The 24,816-nt window shown below is 37.8% G+C and overlaps 1 protein-coding gene across 1 annotated transcript in view; it reads right to left on the bottom strand.

The window, feature by feature from the left end:
* rapgefl1 (Rap guanine nucleotide exchange factor (GEF)-like 1) overlaps positions 1 to 24,816 on the bottom strand; it is a 41,711-nt gene that overhangs the window by 2,602 nt on the left and 14,293 nt on the right. Inside the window, exons 2-14 of the mRNA XM_039686809.2 lie at positions 21,424 to 21,502; positions 18,330 to 18,480; positions 17,003 to 17,100; positions 16,215 to 16,327; positions 14,057 to 14,224; positions 13,756 to 13,853; positions 12,800 to 12,922; positions 11,532 to 11,710; positions 10,765 to 10,855; positions 10,346 to 10,396; positions 9,195 to 9,282; positions 6,109 to 6,173; positions 4,441 to 4,495 (exon numbers count right to left, since the gene is read on the bottom strand). Coding sequence (XP_039542743.1) covers positions 4,441 to 4,495; positions 6,109 to 6,173; positions 9,195 to 9,282; positions 10,346 to 10,396; positions 10,765 to 10,855; positions 11,532 to 11,710; positions 12,800 to 12,922; positions 13,756 to 13,853; positions 14,057 to 14,224; positions 16,215 to 16,327; positions 17,003 to 17,100; positions 18,330 to 18,480; positions 21,424 to 21,502 — 1,359 coding nt within the window. The remainder of the gene's footprint in view (positions 1 to 4,440; positions 4,496 to 6,108; positions 6,174 to 9,194; positions 9,283 to 10,345; positions 10,397 to 10,764; positions 10,856 to 11,531; positions 11,711 to 12,799; positions 12,923 to 13,755; positions 13,854 to 14,056; positions 14,225 to 16,214; positions 16,328 to 17,002; positions 17,101 to 18,329; positions 18,481 to 21,423; positions 21,503 to 24,816) is intronic.

The following is a 24,816-nucleotide window of genomic DNA, read 5'->3' as shown; positions in this document are numbered from 1 at the left end:
TCTTTGAAAGGCGTTTTCTGCCTCAATGAAAAATAAAAACTGTATGCAAAATATGTGCCAAAATTGAGGCAAATGTGAAAAAAACTGCAGTAATATTTTTTTCTTTTACCAATAAGCTTACAATGTCCTACTCTCATGTGTAAAAGTAGCCTACATGACTGTCTCTTTCAGAAGGTTGTCCACTCACAAATATATATGTATTAGCATAAGTTTCAAAATATTAAATTTTTTCTGTACATTTTTTATTAAATAAATGCAGCCTTGGTCAGTATGAGACAAAAAAAATAAAAATCTTATAGTAGTGTTAGGCTACGTTATTATGTTGAGAATGTTAAAATATTCTTTGTACAAGACTGACTAACAATTTTGCAATATCTTGAAAAAACTTTTCATAGCTCAGGAAATTTAATGTTTAATTTATCACTGCAAAAAGTGATTAGTTAACTTAAAAAAAATTAGTAAACCCAGTGCCTTAAAATTATTCATGAACTTGACAGTTCAACATTACTTAAGTTTTTTGATTAAGAAGTTTATTTACTTAATAATTTTAAAGCATCAAGTTTCCTCAATTTTTTTAAGTTAAGTCAACTGATCACTTTTTATGGTGATGCAACTCAGGTTTCATCAAGGAACTCGATATAAACAAATATTAAATGTACATAGCAAAGCCCAAATAATGTGCTCTTGGACAATTTTACAGGCTATAAAATTTCACATTGAAATATGAGCATTCAGTTGAGCGTATCATTAATGACTTGGAGCAGCATTTGAGATTCTGAAATCATTTTCTTGGTGATTTTTTTTTTCTTTTTTTTTCCCTAACAGTGAAACCAGATGACAGAACTGATCTGAGATCATCAGCTTTGGGCTGCAGCATCCTTACTTTGACACGTTGACAGCAGGAGAGCATTAGAGACAATTACAGAGTCATTAAGTCTCACATCCGAGCAGCTCCCCCAAAGTTCAAACCCGCTCTAAGGGAAATGGAGTTGTGCATGGTCTTACAAATGTCAATGGCTGCAATTTGTCCATAGAAATTGCTGCCCCCTGGCCTCGGCACGTCACCCAAATGAGCCTCAGCCACCCTATAGAAATGTCATTGCAAATGGGGTCCGGTTGCAAGGGCGACAGATGGAATGTCACGTAACACCAGCATGAATTAACAGCGTCTGATGAGATATTATCTCTCAATGCAGTTTTTAATATGAATGTGCGCCGATAAAAATAATGGGCTGCTGTTTTTGGCGCTTCTAAATGCTGCACATAGAGAGAAAAATTGATTGTTTTTTTAAAAAAAAAAAATACTGAAAAAGTGGTGTGCGCCTGGCTGGGTTTCAATCCCTCTAATGGGAATGGATGAGGGCAATTCACTCAGGTAGATGGAGGGAGAATGAGCCCTGATAATTACAGAGGAAGAGTCAGAGAAATAAGTGACGCACAAGACCTGCTGCTCGACTTCAATAGGCTGACATCATAGCCTGACAAACTCCAGACATTGTACAGCGAGTACAGAAGAGAACAAAGCCCTGGTAAAAGAATAATACTAACATAATAGCTGAAAATACGGCTTATTTTTCTTAGTTATTCATTTCAAAAACCGAGCTGACTCACTTATAGTGCTGCTAAACTATAGTGCAACATTAACAAAAGCCCTTTAAGGTAAGTCGAAGCGACCCCAAGACTATATTGGCAATAAATAGCCTACACTTCCATTTAAAAGATTGGGGTTGGTAAGATTTTTTTTATTTGTGGGGGATAAAACGTCTCTTATGCTCACAAGGACTGCATTTGTTTGATTAAAAAAAATACAATAAAACAGTAATGTTGTGAATAACTACAATTTAGAACAACTGTTTTCTATTTGTATATATTCTAAAATGTAATTTATTTCAGAATTTTTTGCATCAATACTCTATTCTTCAGTCACTATTCTCATTCTAATATGCTGATTTTACGCTCATTTGTCCCTGTGATGGTAAAGCTGAATTTATTTGATGGTCAACATCTGATTTGAAGGCTTTGATGGCCTTTTCAAGATTCTTTGATGTACACTAGTGGAAAAAACTATACCAAAATGTATTTAAAAATAAATGTATTTCACACTAAGTATACTACAAAACCATGAACATATGAAGAGTTCAGATGCAAAAGCCTCTAAATGCCATTTGAAAATTTCTTCTAGAATGGTCATTTTTATCAAGCTTGTAGTCAGTAATTTCACTTAAATGGCAATTAATAGGTAATCTTCATTGCCATTCAAGTGAAATTACTGAACTTAAATATACAAGCTTGATAAAAATGATCATTTTAGAAGAAAATTTCAAATGGCACTTAGAGGCTTTTGCATCTGAACTCTTCATATTTACTGACATGTCGCTTGAGACTTACTGATATAAATATTATAATTAAAGATTATTTGGGGTGCTTCTTTATTGCACAAGAATTCAGCCTAAAATGTGTTTAAATATATGAACTTCTGAAGTTTTAAAGATTTAATATCATTATAAGTAAGGATAGTATGATTTCTGTATAATATCAGTCACTAAATGCAAGGAATTTAAAGTATACTTATAAAAGTTCCACTATATCTTTAAGTATATGAAGTATATCTTTAGTTGGACCTCTCTGCACTATTTCTGGATAACTAGAGTGCATGAAAATAGAAAATTTGTAAAAGTATATAAATTTGGTACACCAACAGTGCAATTGCAGGGTACTTATATTATGTACATAAATATGTAAATGTATTTGTAGTATATTTAGCATAAAATAAATGTATTTCAAATAGATTTTGGACAAAAAGAACAGCATTTGCATTTATTTTTTGCAACAATGTAAAGTTTTACCTGTAACAAAGTCTTTCCGGTCAGATTTGATCAATTTAAGACATCCTTGCTGAATTAAACCATTCATTTATTTTTAACAAAAATATCTTTCTGACCCCAAACTTTCAAACACTAGTGTTAACAAGTAGAATACAAGTAATACTTCAATAGAAACCGAAATCTAGTCAAGAAGTCTAGATTATTTCGATAACAGTCACAACAAAGGTATCATCGCTTTTCCCGCTATCTTCAACTGGTAAGGCTATTGTGTATTCTAGAGAAATATATTTAAATATAAATCGCTTTCTCCTCATAATATCTCTGACATTTACAAGAACTGCAGATCAAATGTAGAAGTTTTGATATATATTATAAGCTAGTATGCAATTGACAGACAAAAAAAAAGTTATATCAGATGAAAGTCAGAACAGGTCGTGTCTTGCACATCTGGCCCGTTCTTGTCATGATTCCGCCAGTTGGTCTATTGAGTTAAAAAGACCAAATATAAAAAACTATTCACTACTATTATAAAAATTCAATCACTATTATTTTTATGAAATTAAAAACATTATATAGAGGTCTCGATCCAAATCTCTTTTTAAATAATAAATCGTCTTTGAGGCCCTTACCAACCACATCTGTTTGTTTGTGTGATGATCATAGAAATGGTGGTTTGAAATGATCGAAACAATTATGCATGACAACCTCAAAACAAACAGTCACATATTAGAGAGGAAGGGGAAGAGAAATGTTTTGCAGTGCGTGATGGTGCAGGCGCTCTTTATGATGCAGCATGACACCAATCGAAAGCTGTGTGGGTGCGTACGGATTCACGACTTCTCAACCTCGCGCAACGTCATGCTTACCATGGAAACCGTGTTTTGTTTGTGTGATTGTTAAGATTTGAATCTGGGGAGTCAAGATTCCAAGGCAGTGAATCTCCTAAAAATAATTATAAAACAGAAACTGACATTCAACTAATCTGAGCTTCAAGAAAGCCCCAAGAGTAAAAGAGCTCAAAAAGCAGACTTAAGTTCAGCACAAAAAGGTACCTAGAGCATGATACCCAATGAAAGCAGCAAATAAAGCAGCCAGGGTTACTAAAGTTCATTCAAACTGAGGTTACGCTTGCACGACAACGATGTACTAAAAACGGTTTTAAAAAGGTTTTCCTTTGCGTTTTTCGTCTACAGACGAGAACGTTTTCAGAATGATTCACGTGGATAAAAATGACAAAAAGCACACAACAAAATTGTGAAAAATTTTAAAACACTAAATGTAAGATGAATAATAAAAACCTATAATAGTATAAATTACTACTCATAATGCACATGCAAACACATGTACAACAGCAAATCGTACTGTCTGTGATCATAAATACTTTGAAGTGCTATCCAGCTGTTGCATGTGTTTGTGTATACACACAGTGTGGGCATGGGCATGTGCCTTTGTGCTTGTGTGTGTGTTTGAAGTGGTGCCCTGTGGCTCGTGGCCCCGAGGGTTGTGCTGTCCTAGACAGATGGGCTGTGGCAGGGTGGAGCAGCAGTCTCCTAGAAATAATCCACTCAGACAGGTGTGTGTGTGTGTGTGTGTGTGTGCGCAGAAATACACATACCTAGTTGAGTGCTCCTGTACCGCCTGATGCTTCGTACCATCTCAGCCACTTTGTGCTTGGTAGAGAAAACGAGACAGAGATTTGATTGACACTCATTGATTAATGATATACAATGACAAAATAATGTAAAATAATTGATCAGGGCTTCATATAGTTTATTAGATTCATTTTTAACGATTTTTTTTTGTCATTTGGTGTATGTTGGGGGGATTACACAACAATTTGACAGCATGGTAACCATAGTCTCATGTGATTGGTAACCACTGTTTTGACAAAAGTAATAATACACGACCAAATACTCGTTATGTTTTGCAATTTTAACTAAACCACCGTTCACAGTAGTTTATTTGAAAAATATATGTGGCAACAGTTTTTGCAGTTGCATTGCATCGTACACATTTCGCAAAGTGAAATGTCCAATGAGTTTTTTTTCACGGGACAGATGGACGTAAATATGGCAATGTTTTATTACGTTGGAGTTTATATGTATCACAGCAGTTCTGAATTGAAATGTATGTTAAATGGTACTAAGAGCTTAATGCACACCAACGCTAGGGTTAACAAAAGCAGATGTGACACAAAAACGCAATCTAAATGCATTGCATTTTAGCTTGTTCTTCAAACTCGTCTTTGAGCTCTTATATCGCGTCTCGTCTTTCACTGGATTCGTACCCGAACTCTCCACAAGTACCAAGCTGAGCTGCCGAGCAAGCTTAGTATGTCAGTAAAACCAAACATATGGAGTTGGTTAAGTGATGCAAACTCCAAAATAAAGTATATTTGTTTAAAATCATGCGCTATGGTAAAAAGTGTTTTGAGGTCATAATATATTGTGCAAGGAGTCATGTGAAAACAAGTCATTAATCCATAATCTGGCCCCTGTGATCATAATTGTGTGTGAGAACGATTGAAAGCGCTGTTTTACTTCCTCTAAGGTTTGTTTCTGTTTGAGACTGCAGTGATATGTACATATTGGTACGTATTTTGTATTTTGCAAAAATGTTGCCACTGATAAGCTTACGTGCGAGCCCAATGAGCCTGTGTTGGTTTACAAAGGCATCATGTTTTGTTTCTGTTTGTCAGGGCTCTCAAAGTGTTGCCATTACCACTTATTCTAAGCGTGTTTGGGTCGATTCATAAAGCGATCAAGTTTATGAGGATAAAAAAGTGGGGAGATGTGGGTCATGATATTTTTTGTCTTTTCAATATATTGAGATTTATCTTGGTTTATTATGGGCTTGTTCATGTTCACTGTTTTTTCTAGCAAAATCTGGCAACACGAATGATTCAAAGCTCTTTCCCATGTGACTTTCTTGCACCGCACACATACAGAAGAGTGAAACAATTCTGACAGACATAAAACCATGATGTCAGAAATGTTTTTTTTATTTTTTTTTTATTTTAATGGAACCAGTTTAGTTCTCAATTCATAACCTTACTCTTAAATAATGCAAATGTCTCTCTTTTATTGTAAAATATTAAGATTTTTAAAATAGTTCCTTTCAGCAAAAGGGTTGAGGTTTGAGCAAGTCTGTAGAAAATAATTAGTAATAACTTTTCTTCAATCAGAACAGAATTCTGTGGTATGCCCTCGTTTAGGTAGCTAGGCAAATATGTGTGTGCATTAATGTAAGCACATCATTACTTCCATTATATGTGCCAACTCACCATCTTTTCAAAATTAACCAGCTCCCCATGGAAAGACTTACAGCTCTCATGAAGGAAGGTCAGATCTGCAGAGAGAGAGAGAGAGAGAGAGAGAGAGAGAGAGAGAGAGAGAGAGAGTGAATGCATAATAAAGGGAACTGTTATGTAATGACATGCCATCATGCCATCACTCCTTCAGCCAGGCGTCTTCTTTCTGGCTGAGCTGAACTGAAGCTTGGCGCTCACACGCAAGAAAAGATAAAGAGAGAAAACGCAGGAAGGAGAAATGAACAGTCATCATGTCATGATGGGTGATCTGTCAGTACAGGTCTGGTGAAAAGAGAGAGAGAGAGAGAGACAGCAAACATGAGAGAAAAGGAGAATGTTAGAGACGCTACATGCTGACAGGATGAGTGTATTGAATACAGATGTTTGAGTAAAGAGAGAGAGAGGCCGGGCGCCAACGTATCAGCCAATAGAAGTTGAATCAATCATTGAAACGAATCAGTTCAAAAGAGTTATTTGAATGAGACATCACTAATGTGAAGCAGGACAATCTACAGTAAGAAACTTAGATTGGTGTTTTCCTTCCGATTATTTATTAGCATGTTCCTGACTGCAATCCTTTTTGAAATGAATTCAGAATGCAGTATATTATAAAGTAACACGTTTTCAGTAAGTTTGTTTTTTTTAATGCATTTGTAATACAAAGATTACTGATCATATTGGCAGTATAGAACCAGTTAATTGCTCATGCATTGTTGTCTGAGTCCAAACATTTAGAAATGTCTTGTAAATTCTTTTTTTAAGGTTTGATGCTCATAGCTTGGCTTCATCTGTAGTCTGACAGATTTGAACACTGTGTTTCCTCGATGGTCCGCAAGGAGCTGTGAAAGTGTAAATTGTCATGTGTCTGCTGGGATAAAGATGTAAGTAGGCTTAGTTGACAGACAGTGTTATTTGTGTTAAGAAATGTTGTCTAATCTGAAACCCTTTCATTGTGAATACAGCAGGAGTTGTATATATGTGCATGTGTAATATAAATTAGGTTATGCTCATTATGCTGTATGCCTGAGGACAGTAGCCACGTTTTATCTTCATCATAAATTTAGATAATATGTTAAAAAAGAAATTCTAAAATGATTTGGGTGATATTCCAGAGTCGACTACACAAGAGATAAAATTGTGACCTTGTTTAGAAAGCTGGAGAGGTCGTTTGGGATGTTTGTTTGTGATGGCAGGGCGAAATGTGACACGTGTTGCATTTTTAATGTTTGGCTTTTTGTTAAAACCGCCTCAGAGAAGCAGGTCAGGAGGTGAAGCGTGATGAACTCCTACTCCTCTTTCGCTTCTTCTCTCTTTCTTAAGATTTTAGAAGCTACTTTTTCCTTTTTAATCAAAAAAAGGACAATGATTATAATAATTCATGTTGTATACAATTTTTGGAATAATAATAATAATAAACTGAGCAGTTCTAATAGGGTCCTCAGGCAATAATAATACAAATATTGGTTTATTTCCCCAGTTGAAATATACAAAATGTACTAATTAATTTGTATTTGACAGTCAAAATAAGTCAATGTATTGTAATATTATTTATATACTATTTAATAATATTTTGAATTTGCTTTTATTCAGTTTTCAGTTTTAATAAGTTGATTTTGTGCTTTTGTCTTTTTTATATACATATTTTATTTTATAGATTTACTTCATTTTAATTTTTAAAGTTTTAGTAATTTTAGTACTTTTGATCAATTTGCCAAATCTCGATTGAATATTAAATTGTTGCGAGGGAACTTTTGAGAACACTTCATTATTTTATTAAACATATTAGTGTTTTGCTCCAAATTAATTCAAATTACTGGTCCCGTGTTCATTGTTCTTGTTCAGCCTGTTTTTTTCTAACTGTATTCTGTTACAGTTTTGCATTCTTCAGCCTGTGTGTGTCGTGATAGAGATGAGTGTGTCAGACTGAAACGCAGAGCAACACTCAGCAAAGACTTTGATGCTCAATTGATCCTGACAGGCTTGAGTCATGAGCACCTACAGGGAAGGAGACAGAGAGTGAAAAGACATGGAGAGAGACTACAGACATGAGAGAGGACAGATGGGACAGTGTGTGTGCATGCGTGCGTTAGTGGGCGTGCGTGTGTAAGAACCCTTACGAAAGTACAATAAGTCGTAGGAAAGTACTGAAAGGAAAGCAAATTAGGTCATTTTATATTATGTAAGTGACAATAAAGACTTGGGCATTGCTATAAAATGAATCCTGAAAAAAGGACCCATGGTTTCAACCAAAAAATAAGAAAAAATTAAATGTTTCTAGAGCATCAAATGATTTCTGAAGGATCATGAGAGGCTGAAGACTGAAGTAATGATGCTCAAAATGCTAAATGCTTTTTTGTCATCACTGGAATAAATTACATTATTAAAAAGAAAACGGAAAAAGAAAATGTTCACAATATTTCTATTTTTACTGTATTTTTGATCAAATGAATGATGTAAGAACGTACGAGAAACGTAGTATAAGATGCAAAAATGTGTCGAAACTTTTCCTGTTTTAGCCGTTACTGTTTGAGAAAATGTCCATATAACAATTTGTGCATATAATGAAACTTTAATGAATCACAGCAACAAAGTGTGGGTCAGGTTTTGCATTTAGCATGGTAAAATGACACAAATCCGACATTGTGGGTCAACAAGGAAACCCATAAAAGGAGCTAAATAATGTCTTAATGGTAATCTAAAAATGCAACATAGTTTCTGTAAGGGTGATGTTTAGGGTTAGAGAAGAGAAAATAGAAAATATCATTAGCTTAATATAGTAAAAACAACAGAAGTCCCGTCATAAATACACATGTTTGTGTGTAGGCGTATCACTAATGTGTTTGCATGCATGCTGATCCCTGCTGTATGTTTGTCTGCAGGGGGTCTGCAATCCTGCATGTAAAGATCTGCACAACAGAGGGGCGATAATTAATGAGGCGGGGCCTTTCAAATCACAGAGGCAGCCGCGGCAGGAGGCCACTTTATAGGAACACATATGGACAGCAGCTGAAGGAAGAGACGAGAGCACACAGGCGCTACTGTACATGTGGCGGACTCACCCTTTAGCAGCAGTGGAGTGAAGGGGATGAGTGGGGCTCTCAGGCTTGCTAGAAGGTCTCGGTAGGACTTGTGGTTCCTCGAAGGGTCCTGTGGCAAAAATAAACAACATCATCATTACAAATGCTGTCAAATAATGTCACACCAGCTTTCAGAGTGGCGAAATTATGTATTGACTTCATGGAGTTGACAGTTATGCTGCATTCAAGCGCTGACTTAGAAATAAAGTATTTATTTAAAGTCATACAAGTATTTATGTTATTATAAGTACTGAGTAGAATACAAGGATGCAAACAGATCAAAAGTGACAGTAAAGTTTTGTACATTTCAACACATGAAATTTGGTAACACTAGCCTTTATGTATAGTGCATTATAAAAGTATTCATAATGTATGTTTTAATGCATTATACCTTTTCATAAAAATTGTAACCAAAGTTCAAATGCATTATAAAATGTGCAGATTCATTGTTACAGTTACAGTTGTTTGTCATGTTTTTTAATGCATTTTACTTTGTAAAGGTGTGTTGACAAGTATTAATGGCATAATTAACAAGGCAATACTTTATACTTTTATAATGACTTGTAATAAAGTGTTACCAACATTTATATTTCAAATAAATGCTGTTCTTATAGCTATTTTCTATTCATCAAAGAGTCCTGACAAAATGTATCACAGTTTCCACAAACCATTAAGCAGCACAACTGTTTTCAATTTAATAATAAGAAAAAATATTTATTGAGCAGCAAATCATCCTATTAGAATGATTTTTGAAGGGTTATGTGACACTGAAGACCTCCAGTGATGCTGATATTTCAGCTTTGATCACAGGAATAAATTACATTTAAAATAGATTAAAAGAGAAATTAGCTATTTTAAATATTGTAAGAATATTTTAACATATACTAATGGTTTTACTGAGAAGTCAATGAGAAACATTTGAGCTCTAACTTTTGATCTTTGCAAATCTAAGCACAGTTCAAGACATTATTAAGATCTGTTCTGAAACTAGTCTAGAGGACTCTTTTTTCCACCAAGAGAAAGCAGGAGACCGGAGTAAAAGTCAATGTTTGCTCTCCATTTAATCTCATTGCTGTCTAGGAGAGACAATTGAGATATTAAAGACATTGCATTTGTGATTTTTCTTCGCTTACCGCAAGGCTCTCAAACTGCTGAAACTGCTTCCGGAACTTTCCTGGCAAACCCTGCCAAAACACACATACATATGCAATTAGTAACCAACACATTTCAATTGGCAATTGGATCTCTATTAGGAATCGGATGGATGAAAACCAACACATATGAAACACAAACATAAGCCACACAAAAAAAAAAAAAGTTCAAAGCATTAAAGCATGATCGAGGACAGTGGACATGGAAGTATTTCCTTCAGAACGGCAGAAGCTAATTCAGTTCCGTTGCCATGGTAACTGTTAATAGCCTCCTGCCAAGAATAACACTCAGTGGTTCTTGGGAACGAGAGTAGGCAGAGGTGCTAAAAGACTGTGTGTGAGTGTGAGAGAGAAAGAGAAGTGAAAAAGAAAGCGAGAGATTATCAAACAAATGCACTCACTTCCCAGGTCAGACGTAGGCGGCTGACTGCAGGATTGTCCAGTCCCAGAACCAGCGCCAGGAACGACAGCAGATCCTGCTGCTGTTTACATCTAAAACACACACAGTAGCACTGATTACATACACACACACCTGAGAAAGAGTGGGGAAGAGTTGTTATTGTTATCTAAATCTAAAGCTGTTCCAAATCAGAAGTCAATAGTATTAAAATCAGCATTAAAAATGATTAAACTGACATTAAAAAAACAAGTTGAAGCAATGTAGAAGTGGTAAACCATTAAAAAGGGTATTAATAATGACAAGGCACATAACAAAATGACTAAAACTTTTTTTAATTTAATCCAAAATATTAATAAGGACTTTAATAGTAAATAAAAAATCCTTCAATACCACTAGAATGTGAATAAGAGGTGAACAAACTTGAATAAAAAGCAAGTCCACTTGAGGGAAATTTTATTTCACCAATTAATTCACATATTAATTTAATTTTTAGCATCTTTCTGAACCCTTAAAATTAAGCAGATGTTTATTTGCTACTGCACCTTTAAGGCTATATGCAAAGTAACTCTGCTACGATTGGGTATCCTCTTTGTATGTGCAATCATTGCTCGCGCCCCCTTCAAGTTGCTGAATACTGAGCAGGTGCTGATATATGTGGGTGGTCACATGTTAACATGTTCACGGTTCTTACGATTTCTGAATAATTCATTTTTGACACCTTCATAAGCGGATTTAGCTTGTACTCTGCACAAACACATATACACTCACAAGGCTGCAATCTTTATGAACTTTCGCAGTAGCTGTATCCTCTTTGGAAGCGACTGGCACTGCAGGATCTCTGTGGCGACCCAGTGCTGCACCTCACTGCATCGCTGCAGGATCAGCTCCAGGTTAAGGGGGCGCCAGCGAGCCTGTTCCCCATGGAACACGTAACACACAAACTCCACCTGTTCAAACAACGCAAACAGAAATCAAACCAGAACAGGAACTAAGACACTGGGAAACAGAGAAAACATTGCATAACGTGCCATAAAGTTTTGTTGTTTTTGCTTGAACTTTGCTATGCGACTAGCCTTGAACTTAAAGACAGTTTCCTAAGGCACACATTTGATTGCAATGGAAAACTACAAAGTGGGCATTGTAGCTCTCTAGACAAGCCTTGGTCAGACTTTGTAGCAACCCAGCCTGTAGGAATAGAAGTATATACCCACCCATTAAAAATATGCATACTGACAAATAACGATATATTGTTGACCATTTTAGAACAGTGTTATTTCAGAATTATTTATTTATTATTATAGCATTTATGGATATTTTAAAAATATTTAAATTTCTTCTAATACAAATATTTATTTTAATAAACAAATCTTTGAAAAATATTAATAATTTCTTATTTTTATATTTTCGTTTTTTTATGGGCTTTTGTAATTTTTATTAGTTTTTTGTTTTATATATTGCTATATAGCTTTAAATAATCTATTTCTGTTTAGTGATTTCAGTACTTCAACTACAACAACATTTCTAATTTTCAAGTTTTTTTTACTTTTGTTTAAGTTTAACTTTTGGTCAAGGTTAAGTTTATGTATTATTTATATTTTTTTACATTGCAGCTTTATTTCAACTCTCGAAAAAACATTTTTAATAGTTTTATTTTTAGGTAACAATAACAACACTGTTTTAGAAATGTATTTGTGCAAAAACCTAAAAAGTAAATAAATTAATGTAACTAATTTAAAAATGAATGAGATATGTATAATGCTCAACTGGATGAGCATTATACTGGAAAAAAGAGTCGTGACTCGTGAGTTTGGTTTACACATTCAAATCAAATTTACCTTGAATGTAAGTACTGCACTGTAACTGCTGCCATGCACAATAATAACCAGGTTAATGCACAGGATGCAAGGAATTTATCCATTAAAATAGCTGGAAGCATGAAATATTTTGATATTATAATGTGCACAATGCAATGCAATAGCTGTCTGCAGGACTGTCAGTGTGTCGTGAAGCAGTGCTGAATGCTGTAGTGTCCTGACCTCGTGCACACAGCTGAAGAGTTCCCAGTCGAACACCACCAGCTGATTGGCCACCTCCTCTGCACTCATGTCATGGAGTTTGCTGTCGCCTGGTGACCAGTGGATCTCCTCAGGGAGAGGTATCTGACCAACAAAGAAATGTGGATGAGAACCAGAGTCACCAAAAGACACTGAGGGGGACAAGTCAATATGGGTTTTTAATAACATCATACATTTTGTGCCCCCAAATCTTGAATATTTGCTCACATCCTTGTGTTTCTAAGTGCATTTTCTCTCACACAGCGAAGCTGAAATACAAAGTTCTGTCATGAAACTCTAGATGGTGCTTGCTCAATCTGCTTGCAATCACATTATTCTTTATTAGTTGCAGCTGATTGGTTCCTGCTGTATCAGTAGCCAATCAGCTCGCTGATCAACCCTTAAATCCACCTTCCCCAGCTCCACCTGTATAGATCTGCTACGGCTAATTCACGCACGCTATATTGTTCAGCAGCGGCATGTCTGTCTTGCTCACAGCAGCGTGTTGTGTATGTGTTTGCAGTAGCAAATCCTGCACTTCCTCTGCAGCAGCAACAGTGCAGCAGATCTATTCCGCCAAACACATCAACACTGTCATTACCCATTCTCATGCCAAACACCCAAAGAGTTTTCATGACAGAACTACAATTTCAGATTTGAAATCACTGTGACACTGTGATACTACTTTCAATTTGTGTTTGCATAAAAAGAGATTTTGATGGCAATCGAATGCCTTTAATAATTTCTAAACCACTGAATAAAGTCCTCGACACTATTGTGGATAACACCTTCACTGAATATTATAATTCATGGTGTTTGACACATGATAATCATAAGTGAGCATTCCAGTGTTGGCATTAATGGTTGCTATTTATGAAGGCCTCCATGGCAACACCACTCCCCCCACCCAACGTGAATGTCTCGCCCACGGTTCTCACCAAGCTCTCGAGCTCTGAGGCCTCGCAGGCGAACAGGTGGGTGTTGACCCCCAGGGTGGTGAAAACGGCCTCGTCGCTGGGACGGAACACGGCCTTCTCTGAACAAACACAGATTAGATTGTGATGTTAAAGCAGATGATCGAAAACATTCTGAAAAATGTTGTGTCCCCAAGCAGTGAATCAAGGTCTGGATCATTATAAACTTGGCCATTTTGTACCCAAATGATGCTGTGTTTGAGGTTTTAGTTCAGTCTTGGTATGTTTGCATGGTGTTTATGGGTACAAACTGTAATGCTCTTACCTCCAGCTGAGGTGACAGCCACCAGTATAAGGTTGGCAGGTTGGGTAGGCTGGTCCTCGCTATACTGGAGCTTCTCTTTCACCAGAGCCAAGATCTCCCCGACCCGGCATGAAAGACGGCTCCGAATGGTCACGTACGAGTGATCTGGTGTGTAAACCCTGCAGAAGACTAAACAAGGACCAAACAGTCAATCCTGCTATCCAACACAAAGTCAACAGAGATCTCAGGCAACAGAATCACACGCTTTTATAACAATAATAATAAAATATTTTATTTATTAACCACCAGGAGCCGGTTGCACCAACAGGGCTTTACTAAGCCTGGTCCTAACTGCTAAGTAGGTCTTAGTTAAGACCAGTCTTTAGAGTTGACCTAACGTCAGTTGCACCAACCAGGCTTAAGCCAAGGCTTAACTACGCCTGGTCTTAGCGATGCGTGTTCATGTGAATGGCCATGGAACTCTAGCGGTTGCCTAGCAGCGTGCGTTGCTGGGTTACGCTGTAAACGATCTTCCGCTGTTTTGTTAACTTGTAGCCGTATTAATGGAGGATCAAAGAAAAAGGAAAGGAAATTTCACTGACATTGAGATATTAAAGTTAATAGAGCTGTACAGTCAGCACGTGACAATTCGCTTCATTCGCGGAAGCATTACGTCTGTCTCCTGCACGCGAGAGGAGAGGTAGAAGAACGTTGGTAATAAATGTCAGTTCAATTGTAAGTTCATTCTTTATGTGCTTAGGAGTGTACGCTATGTATCGTCTATGATGATATTGTAATCATTGTTTTAACTATGGACGAGGCACTGCGAGCTGATTTGTTTTGCGTGCTTGTTTTCACTGCTTGATGCGTAACTGCAGTTATAGGTATGTCCCCAAATAAGTTTTTGTCTTATATTTATATCATATTATGTTATTAAAATGTTATTATTTTATACAACAGTTAAATTAACAATAAGTTAACATTATGAGTTACTTTTTAGACACAATATTGTGAATATTGTTTGTTTCCCCTTTATTCCGCTGACGAGAATTTCAAAATGAAACCGTAGCAGTCTCCATGCAATAGACAGTGAAGATTTGACCATTATTAACAAATAATTTTAACGATTCATTATCTGTCGGAAAACGGATAGGCCTATTAAAGCTATTATATGCCTAGAATTTGACTTTACGCCTGCTACTGACTAGGCGTAAGATTTACGCTCGGTCTTAGTGAGAAGAGGGCTTAAGCCTGGATGGTGCAACAGTCGTAACTATTAGGTCGGACTTAGAATGCTGAGTTAAGACCTACTTACCTTAAGACCAGGCCTAAGCCCTGTTGGTGCAACTGGCCCCAGGTTATTATTTGTCAAAAATAGGTTTAGGTAGCTCAACACATTTGTTCATTACATATAGATAAGATAATATATTATAAATACTATAATAATAGTAATAATAATGGAATTTTCAGCATCATTACTCCAATATGAAACCTGCTCAAGAAAGATTTCTTATTATTATCAATGTTGAAAACAGTTGTTCTGCTTAATATTTTTGTGGAAACCATGGGTCTTTCTTTAGGATTCTTTGATAAACAGTAAGTTCAAAACGAACAGCATTTATAGAATAAAGATAATAGAGATCTTTTGTAATTTCCATACCGTCTTGTGTATACATACAAGTGTATATATTTCAGACTTTCCAGATAGCAGTATCAGCATCACCCATTTTATCATGAGTTAAATATATCATCCAAAACTTTGAATAGTCTTAAGTAAGTACAGTATTGACTTCCTCTCCATTCGCCAGTCACAGCTGAGACAAAAGCAGAAACTGGGTCACTAGAGGCTTCAGGGTAGCAGCGTTTTGTACTGTCAGATTGCCCATTGATTAAGGTCTGGGAAATCACTTAGCTTGGCTTGAGCCACTGGCCCTACAAAGAGTCCCATTCCATCAGATGAGCTCATTGCATCTATAAAACTTGGCAAACACTACCCCTTGACCCGATTTGTCATCCTGGTTTGAATGAAGTGGAAGCAGACTGGCACTTTTACAGAAAAGGATGAATACGATGATTCACTAACGGTATTCTCATGGGTGTTATTGCACAGCTAAGCAAACGCAAAGTTATTAAACTGTGGTCAGTCTGTGCAATATTTATGCATTCTATTAAAACGTACTCTCGTCTGAGCCACGGAAAGCCTCTCGGGGCTGCAGGCAGGCGTCGATACGTCTGAAGTGTCGGAAGAGCGGGCGGACTTGCTTCTTGCGACTTTCCTTGTCTTCCTCGGCTCTGTCGGATATGAGGGAAAAACAAGTCAGGTAGCTATTCAAGTGTAAATAACTAAATAAGTTATTTGTCTCCAAAAGACAAATATCAACCTAAAATTAGTTTGGTAATGGCATCAGGGATGGAAAATGCTCTATGCATGGGCAAGATATTTGAGGACGAGTCATGGCAGGCTCTTAAACTATTTGTTATGACTGGACTGCAAGAAATTTTAAACTCCAATATGCCAAAACAGTGGAAATTACATTATGTTTACATGGCATCTTTATAGTTTAAAGAAGCAGAAAGACCAAACATGCCATTGCCACTTTAATGTCAACCAGATAATATATAGACCTATTTTTATAAAATGGGATACAGAAATAAATTGTTTAAGGTTTTAGGAAAAGACTGCTGCCCCGTCGAGAGGCTTTTAATGACACAATCGAAATTGAACACAACACATTAAAGTATTAATCTCTGCACATTAATTCTTCATCTGCTTCTAAAGCTCTTAATGGGCAACTACATACGCCTCATTTAATACTTTACAACTCATGATGTGCGTAAACTCAGAGGCTCTGTTTCTTCATGTATTAAATGATTTTCATGTTCCAGCCATTATAGCTCATAAAAAAACAAACATTTATAGCTTAAATGAAAATTCCACTATGAGGATGAAGAGGATTTGATGCTTACGGGCTGTGTAATATCTCAGTCCAGCGCTGAAGTTTCAAGACGTCTTCCACCAGTTCGGGAAAGCGACTGAGCTCCTGAACGGCACGCAAATACAGCTCCTGAAACCATAGGTTGCATTATTATTAAAACCAGGAGTGAATAAAGAGGAAGCAACTGATGATTATGAAAAGTTAACCTCTTTATAATATATACCACAGATGTTAAAGGGATAGTTCACCCAAAAATGAAGTCATTAATTACTCACCCCCATGCTGTACGACCTTCGTTCGTATTCGGAACACAAATTAAGATATTTTTGATTAAATTTCAGAGGTGGATCACTTCTACATAGGCTCCTAAGGGATTGAAACTTGACGGCCCAGAAAGTCATTGAAGAAAATTGTTAAATATTCCATGTGACTACTAGGGTTGGGTATCGAGAATCGAGTATCGATTGGAACCGGGACTAACTTTTCGTTTTTCCCGGAATCGTTCAAAAGTTAAAATTTCGATTCCTAGTTTTGATATTCACAGTCCGCCGAGCAGAAGAAGAAACCGCTGAACAACACCAACGAAGAAGCGTCTACCGGAAGCGTTGGCATAACCGCGCGAGTCGAACATGAGTAGCTTACGTCGGCGTCTTCACTTTTCTAAAAATAACGAAATCTCGGCAAAATGCAAAATTTGTGACAAAAGGAGTATTTATGACAGAAGGAGTATTTCCTTCAGAAAGACCGTTGGTTAGCAAGGTTAGCTGAAGTTTTTTGACCCTGCCTCTTAAAAGAATCGGAATCGAGAATCGTTAGGAACCGGAATCGAAACAAGGAATCGGAATTGGAATCAGAATCGTTCAAATTCAAACGATACCCAATCCTAGTGACTACAGTGGCTCAACTTTAAGTTTGTCGAACGACGAGAATACTTTTTGTGTGAAAAAACAAAAACAAAAATAACGACTTTATTCGACTATTCCTTTTCTTCCTTGTAGGCCTGAAACGAGACTTCAAAAGATTTCCACGACGCAAGCGTGAGAACTGAACAAGAAGTAGTAGAAGAGGAACGTCCTCTTCTCAGTTCTCGCGCATGTGTCAATCAAAAATATCTTCATTTGTGTTCTGAAGAGAAGCGAAGGTCTTACGGGGTTGGTACAGCATGGGGGTGAGTAATTATTGACTTAATTTTAATTTTTGGGTGAACTATCCCTTTAAACTGTTTTAGTATTTTAATAATACTGAAATGGCAATGTGAAAACAAAAAGTTGTAGTTTATGGTCCGACACTGATTTCTGTGTGTTAGAAAAAACACTTTTGAGCATTCCTTTGAGGTTTCTGACACACGTGTGCGGTACCTTTGGGAAGGTGTTGGAGCGATCTCCCTCCTCCTGCAGTAAGTCTCTGTATGTGTCCAGATAGCGGAAGGCCACAGTCAGAACTGCAAGTTTCCGCTCAGCTCCCTCCCAGCCGGGCCAGCCCTCACCCTCCTTACCCTCTGAGCTGAATCTGAGCCAGGAGTTAAGAAACAACACACTCACGAGCCAACACATACACACCTGCGCTCACTAAATACAGTGAATACAAATGCACACACATCTGAACCTGTACAGACAGGCAGACAGGCAGACAAACAGATAGAAATAGATAGACATATGGACATATAGACATATAGACAAACAGACAGACAGACAGACAGATAATAGATAGATAGATAGATAGATAGATAGATAGATAGATAGATAGATAGATAGATAGATAGATAGATAGATAGATAGATAGATAGATAGATAGATAGATAGATAGATAGATAGATAGATAGATAGATAGATAGATAGATAGATAGATAGATAGATAGATAGATAGATAGATAGATAGATAAATTGTGGCCTACATAATCTACAGCTGGTGATTTTCAGCACATATATTGTGGGTTTGTGGAGTGCATGCGGATAAACACATACTCAGACAGCCGCTATCCGATCACCTGACACAGATGCCGCACTGGAAAAACAAAATCTATGCCTCTGTGGCCAGACAGCCAGAATAATTACAACCTTTGAAAAGTATTGAGGGCGATGGAACACACCCATCACACCCACACACACTCACATACACACACACACACACGCTACAACACACTACTACACACGGAACAAATTTTTTCGTTACTCACACACTTACATAAGTCAAGTTGGTGAAGTAACACATAAGCATTTTAGCATGTTTTCAGCAGGTAAAAATGACCTAAAAATCTCCCTGTCCCCAATTGTACACTCATATGCGCAAGAAACCTGAAAAGTGGACTAAATTTAAACTGGAGTATCCTTGAGCCTCTCTGCCTATAATTAAAGAGTCCCCGACACCCTGTCTAAAATTGACTCGACTATTCCCGTACATAAAAAGGCCCAAGAGGTGCTTCTCCAAATGGCATCCCAGATCTAGTAAATCTATATCCAGAGCCGTCACCTCTGCTTGGGTGCACAAAAAACAGCAGCCGTCTGAGCCGCTGGGCAGCTGCAAAAGATGAACTCTGTTCCCCTGCACGAGTCCTGGATCGCGGTTTGGAGCCCAGCCAGGCCGAGTCCGCCGGGAGTGTGTGTGTCAACGTGTGAAGGGCTGAAAGCACTATCAGTCCTGAATGAAAAGGAATCATCCTGCTTTCAAATCTTTTTCTTAAACCCCTTAAATGAGCCCTGACTAGTGGGAAGTGTAGGAGACGGGTCTTTTCTAAGCAGGAAGCAGACATGTTGCCACAACAAAAAGGATGGATTAGGTCAAGAAAAAAGGTGTGGAAACTAGAAAGATAAATGTCTCAGGAGGAGGGAGAGGAAAGAGAAAGAGAGGAGTGGTGGCGAGGTGGTGACGGAAGATTAGCGAGGGTCACTGATTCCCGCAGAAGATCCGCAGCAGACACGCTGCATTAGGAGCGCTGAGGCATGCAGACGGGCCTCCCCAGGAATACCTTTGTGCTCAAAGTCTCCAGACAAGCCCCTCAGACGCCATTATGGTCTGGATAGGGGGGGCTATGGCACTCACAGAAGGAATGTAGGTCACCAAATAAGGGGACTTATGGAGAGAGAAAGAGAGAGAGAGGGGTGTCCTCTGCACACACACACACACACGCATACACTTATACACACTCTGCCTAAAGCTAACAAAACAAACACATTCCCCACATTGCACTCTTCTTATCTGAATTTCGGAAACCTTGATGGATGGACGGTGGCGTGGGGGGGCGGGGGGTCTATAATGCAGAGACTGATAGAGGTAGGTTAGCATTGCGGCTAATTGGTAAATCATTTTGACCCAAATCCTAAGCAGCATGTGCGACTACTCTTAGCCCCCTGCGGTAGACAGACGCTGGGATTCTCGGCTATGTTTGTTGGCTGTTTTTAGCAGATAATTCGGTTTGTTTTGGGAGTGTTTTGAAGGCTGAAAAGTTTTTATGGAGTGTTACAAAGTAAACAAACTGATTGGAGAACATGTTGTGCACTAGCATAGCTGTCGTTGTCACATAGCTGTTCAATCTCAAACACAGTAACATAAACAAAAAAAACGTAATAATAATAAAGTTTTAACGTTTATTGTTGCACCACGAAATTTCACCAGAAATGCAATTAGACGTGATTTAACTAGTTCTGGGTCGAGATGGTAACCTTTGGACTGGAAAACCATAAAGCATGGTCATGCTAGGCTTTGGGTATGTGAAATGTCTTCTGATAAAAATAACAGGTTATGATATCACACTATATTACAGAGCCACTAAGGGGACATAATGATGAAAAAAATGAAATGGGAGGAGAAATTATAATGCAATGCATTTGTGTTTAGTCACCTCTACAAAAGTATCGCATTCACAAAGAAACTTTGCATTCGCTTGCAAAAGCACTGACTGAAATATAGTTTCTCCTCCAATATTAAAAGTTTTGCGAGTGAATGTAAAGCTTCTCAGGGGAACGCAAAACTTTTTGCAAACAAATGCCAAAAGAATTGAAAAATAATGTTGACTCCTTTGATCTTACTTTTTTTCCCATCACCATGTCTCTCTATACTTTAGGACTTTTGTTTTTTAATAATTAATCAAATACAAAGAACAAATTATATAATCAAAATGAATTCAGTTCAAAGTTCAATATAATAACTTTTATTAAACAGTATAATAATTTTTCCGCAAGAGAGGGCAACATTGCGTTGACCCTAAAGCAAGATTCCCAACATAAATGGTAGGCTAACCCTTTTTCCTAATGCTAATGCTAACCAAAATGATTGATGAGACCATTATCCTAGCCCGCCCCCCATAAAAATAACTGGCTAATAGAAGCATTGATCCAAAGATGATGATCCAGGTCCATGTTCTAGTTTGATATATAAATCACCTTATGATAGGTTTAGAAGAGTTTCAGAATTGAAGAGGTTGACACTTATGGTTCTGGCGAGAAGAAAGGATACTGCTGAAGCAAGACCTGCTGGAACTTGTCTGAGGCCAGGAAGATTGGGTGTGTCAGCATGAAGTCATCCAGGAGTATTTCTGCAAAGAGAGAAAGAACAACACAACCTCATTAGTGACTTCACAACTGAACAAAATGTTCATGTTTGACAGTTGCAGAGATTGAAAGAGAAGGAAACTGATATCTTTAGTGCAGACTTCGTCATAGCTGTTCGGCAGGTTGTGAACACTCGTTCAGGGAGTAGGAAGTTGAAACTGACGGCACAAGCCGTCACCTCTGCTAGCTCATCTCAAGGACATGCAGTGGGTTTGTGGGTGGAATAAATCACGGTGCTTTCTGGCCCACTTTGGATCACAGACACTCCCAAAGGCTGCAGTGATGTACTGAACAAACATGTCTGCCTCTCTATAATATGAGCCTGAACAGTAGCAGACGAAAGTAAAGAGCGTAAAAAAAAAACAGTGAAAAGGGAATCGTAAGCAAGACTTTTGAAAAACTCAAATGCTCAAAAAAAAGAATAGAAACGTGTATCATATCTTTCGATCTGGGGCACATCTTGACAGTGAGGTTTTCGGGGACTGATTTGAGGACATGATGCTGATTATGTATCTGGGTTATATCAATGTGGAGCACATAAATCATTGATACCTAACTATTTAAAACGTGATCGCCTAGAGGAACGAGAAAAGAGTCAGTAGCACAACATGAATATGTCGGTTCAGTTCAAAATGCTAAAGAGTTCGCGTGCCATGGAAAGCAATTAACACATTCCCTTTTCAGAGCAGTAGCTTAGACACAGAATCAACTTGTATCACTGGTTCAGTGAGACGATGAGTTTAATTAAGATGAATTGTCAGTTGAATTTCCTTAGTTGAATGAATCTTCTGAACAGAAAAATTCCCACAATCATCCTCTGCTTCACCTACTGATTTGCAGGCAACAACTAATCACCGATTGGTGCAGACGTGCTTGTTTCTAACTGTGATTATCGAAAAATGACGCACACGTCCTCCTGCCATCACGGTGTACTCAAGGCGTTCTAATGTGCATATTAGAAACATGCTCAGACCTGCATACTTCACACCTCTGTACATGTTTTTGTGAAGTCGCACCTCTTTTGAGAGTCACAGGTGAGGCATAATGAAAGCTTGGGGAAGATAAGGTCACATGCACACCTCTCTCTCTCTATATATCTATATATATGTTTGTGTGTGTGCAAGTTAAAAGGTGGGCATGCGAGTTAGTTCCCTTCCACATCTTTGGAGCTGCAGATCTCTTGCGGTTGCCACGGCAACGCTGACTTTAGAGGCTGCATGTTGAGTAAGGAGGAAATAAAATAGATGAGAGACAGAGAGCGAGACACACAGACAGATGTACGCACACAGACAGATGCAAAAATAATCAAGGTAAAACCCACAAAAAAGCAAATGGGATGCAAAGCCAGAAACTACGGCAAGGCAGGCACAGGCAGCCAGGTGAGGCGAGTTAGTGAGGAAAAACAGGAATGGAATAACTGGAGGGGGAGTCAACTGGGTTAATTACCACCTCTGATAGCTGCAACCGAACCGAACAGAAGACACGCGACGGACAACCTCTACTGAAGTCGAGGAGGAATTTATGAGGTGTTGTGTCAGAGGATATTAAAGCAACTTGAATTGTAGTCACCATATGAGCGTGTGCAATTGTGAGGGCTGACGGGAACACTTTTGGCCCCCCTCTGGTCAGATGTATGTAAGCATTACTTTCTAGGGCAAAGACCATCTCTCCTCATTAGAATTTGTCATGGCTGTTGAGATTACATTAGGGTGGGAGTTTATAATTCTCGATAACTTGTACTGCAGCCGTAATTGAGCCATGTGTTATGTCAGTGTGTGGGTCTGTTTGCCTCCCTCAGGCTTAGCAGAGAGCATCGAAACGGCTCCTGAATCACTAAATTCCTGAATCACGTGAACAATCAGAGCATCACGCGTATTTAATGGATCCAGCTGTCCTTACTCAGCACTTTTAGATCCGACTTTACATCTTTGAGCCAAATTTAAGAGTTTTATGATAATAAAATTACCACATCAAGGTAAATCAAAGGAATAATGGGAAACTGCACCTTGCAAAAGCAGAAACCACAGAAACCTGTTAAATATTTCCAGTCATTACGACTTTACATAACTGCGACTTTATATCCTACAACTTCAACTCATAATTGCAACTTTATATCTCTCAGTTGTGACTATCATGTAAGTTGGACTTTATATCTTATGGCTGCAACTTTATTTCTTATTTTTGCGACTTTATATCTTATATCTTTCAATTGTGACTTAATATCACACAAAACTTTCTTTCTTATAATTGTGACTTTATATCTTTAAATTGTGACTTTCCGTCTTACAACTGCAACTTTATATTTGACTTTATTTCTTATTTTAAACTTTATGTCCTGTACCCATTACCTGTTTTAGGTGGAAACAGGCTTCCATGAGAAGCTGTCAAAGCAGCTTAACCATGTAAATGTTTGATATCCACATTTAGTGGTAAATTAGTCAGTGCTGGTGTTAGCTTGGAAATATAAATCAGCATGAAGATGAGGCACAGAAGACGCAAATATGACACCTATCCGCCTCGCATGCTTTTTCTACATTTAATCCCTTCTTTCACTGACGGCCCCCACATTCTCCAGTGTTCTTTCATCCATTTTCCTCTTTCGACTCACTAGTTTATATTATGACAGAGCTAAAAGTGTAGCAAATCTCCTGCCCAGATTGGTACAAAACACATCTCTTTAAATGACAAGAGTGGGAATAGAGTAAAATCCAACACCCACCCAGATACCCACACAAGCACACACACACACACACACACACACTCATTGTCAAATATAGAAACTGCACATGTATTCTCCACAGCAGCACATGCTCTCGCACTGTGAGAACCAAACTGAGCAGATGCAGCAGGGAGTTCAGACGGACACCCATCACACGTACAGAACACCCATCGTTCAGGCAAGTGAAAATCACTCCCTTTCTTTTCATCTTAAGGTCAAGAGAAGCTACTGCCAAAAGAAAACACCATAACCCTGCTGTCTTTAGACGAAGGGAGGTAACGGGGAGTGTGCAACTGAAGGCCGTCTCAAAGAATTTCAGTTTCTGCAAAAACAACCTTGATGAGACCATTTCTTATGTAATATCATCAAGTTTCAGAAGAGTTCTCATTCTCAACCATATTTTAAACTGTGCTCACAATTTCCAAGATGCCAAGTTTGCAATCAAAAGTCAGTGAAAAGTCACTTTTCAATCAATCAATCATTCCAAACTTTTATTAAATACTCAGGGTCCAATTTTTAAAACACACCCAACATATAACACATAACAACAAATATGTTTCTAATGCCTCTGTTTCTAAG

This window comes from Pimephales promelas, chromosome 3 (assembly GCF_988280905.1).
Source record: "Pimephales promelas chromosome 3, fPimPro1.hap1.1, whole genome shotgun sequence".
Taxonomy (NCBI): Eukaryota; Metazoa; Chordata; class Actinopteri; order Cypriniformes; family Leuciscidae; genus Pimephales; species Pimephales promelas.
The sequence above is the reverse complement of the archived record's forward strand: the minus strand, read 5'-3'. Positions and strand labels throughout refer to the sequence as shown.